This window comes from Capsicum annuum, unplaced genomic scaffold (assembly GCF_002878395.1).
Source record: "Capsicum annuum cultivar UCD-10X-F1 unplaced genomic scaffold, UCD10Xv1.1 ctg69300, whole genome shotgun sequence".
Lineage (NCBI taxonomy): Eukaryota > Viridiplantae > Streptophyta > Magnoliopsida > Solanales > Solanaceae > Capsicum > Capsicum annuum.
Window position 1 is genome coordinate 1 of NW_025878923.1, and position 1,311 is coordinate 1,311.

The 1,311-nt window shown below is 45.9% G+C and overlaps 1 protein-coding gene across 1 annotated transcript; it reads left to right on the plus strand.

Annotated features, from left to right (window-relative positions):
- Positions 1–7: 7 nt before the first annotated feature.
- Positions 8–1,311, plus strand: LOC107851491 (L-ascorbate oxidase homolog; the record flags this gene model as incomplete). The annotated part of the gene is given in 2 exon segments (XM_047404836.1): positions 8–1,019; positions 1,111–1,311. Coding segments are annotated over 2 exon segments (1,037 nt in total), but the record flags the coding sequence as incomplete, so codon positions are not given.

Here is a 1,311-nt window from a genome sequence, read left to right on the forward strand (position 1 = left end):
AAGGATCAAATCGGTAGCTACTACTACTACCCTACCACCGGCTTGCTTCGTGCTGCTGGTGGTTATGGTCCCCTTACTGTCGTAAGTCGTGCATTGATCCCTGTCCCATTTGATAAACCTGAGGATGATTACACGGTCCTTGTGGGGGATTGGTACACCAAGAGCCACACTGAATTAAGAAGCATGTTGGATACCGGACGCGGTCTTGGAAGGCCACAAGGCTTGGTTATCAATGGCAAAAGCGGGAAAGGCGACGGTAAGGATGAGCCAATGTACACATTGACCCCCGGAAAGACATACAGGTTTAGGTTTTGCAACGTTGGCATGAAGGATTCTATCAATGTTAGGTTCCAAGGCCACACAATGAGACTCGTTGAGATCGAAGGTTCACACGTCGTGCAAAATGTGTACGATTCCCTAGACATCCACTTGGGACAATGCTTATCCGTTTTGGTAACCGCTGATAAGGAACCCAAGGACTATTTCATCGTGGCCTCCACAAGGTTCACTAAGGAACCACACACGGCCACCGCCACTATCCGTTATGCCAACAGTAAGTCCCCCGCCTCCCCTCAATTGCCTAAGGCACCAGAAGGGTGGGAATGGTCCCTTAACCAATTCCGCTCATTCCGCTGGAACTTGACTAACAGCGCAGCTAGACCTAACCCTCAAGGATCTTACCACTACGGAAAGATCAACATCTCAAGAACCATCAAGCTAGTCACATCAGCAGGCAAAGTTGACGGTAAGCTCCGTTACGCCATAAACGGCATCTCCCACGTGGATCCCCCTACACCAATCAGATTGGCACAACATTATGGTGTTTCGGACAAGGTGTTCAAGTATGACTTGATCAAGGATGACTACAAGCCTACAGGGGAAGATGGACAAGACAAAATCACACTTGGACCTAGTGTGATCAATGGCACCTGGAAAAGCTTTGTGGAGTTCGTTATTGAGAACCCTGGCAAAAGTGTTCAATCTTTTCACATGTCTGGATATGCATTCTTTGCTGTATCGTAAGTACCTACCTCCTAATCCTTTATCAAATTCATAATTATATGATATCGACTAGTCACCTTATAAATATCTTTTACACCGCCAATGCAGGATTGAGTCGGGAAGGTGGTCACCAGAGAAGAGAAAGAACTACAACTTGCTTGATGCTGTTAGCAGGAACACGATCCAAGTTTACCCAAATTCATTTGCAGTTATAATGACTGCTCTTGATAATGCTGGATTATGGAATATTAGGGTCAATTCAATGGAGAAGCATTATTTGGGACAACAATTTTATCTGAGTGTCCATGC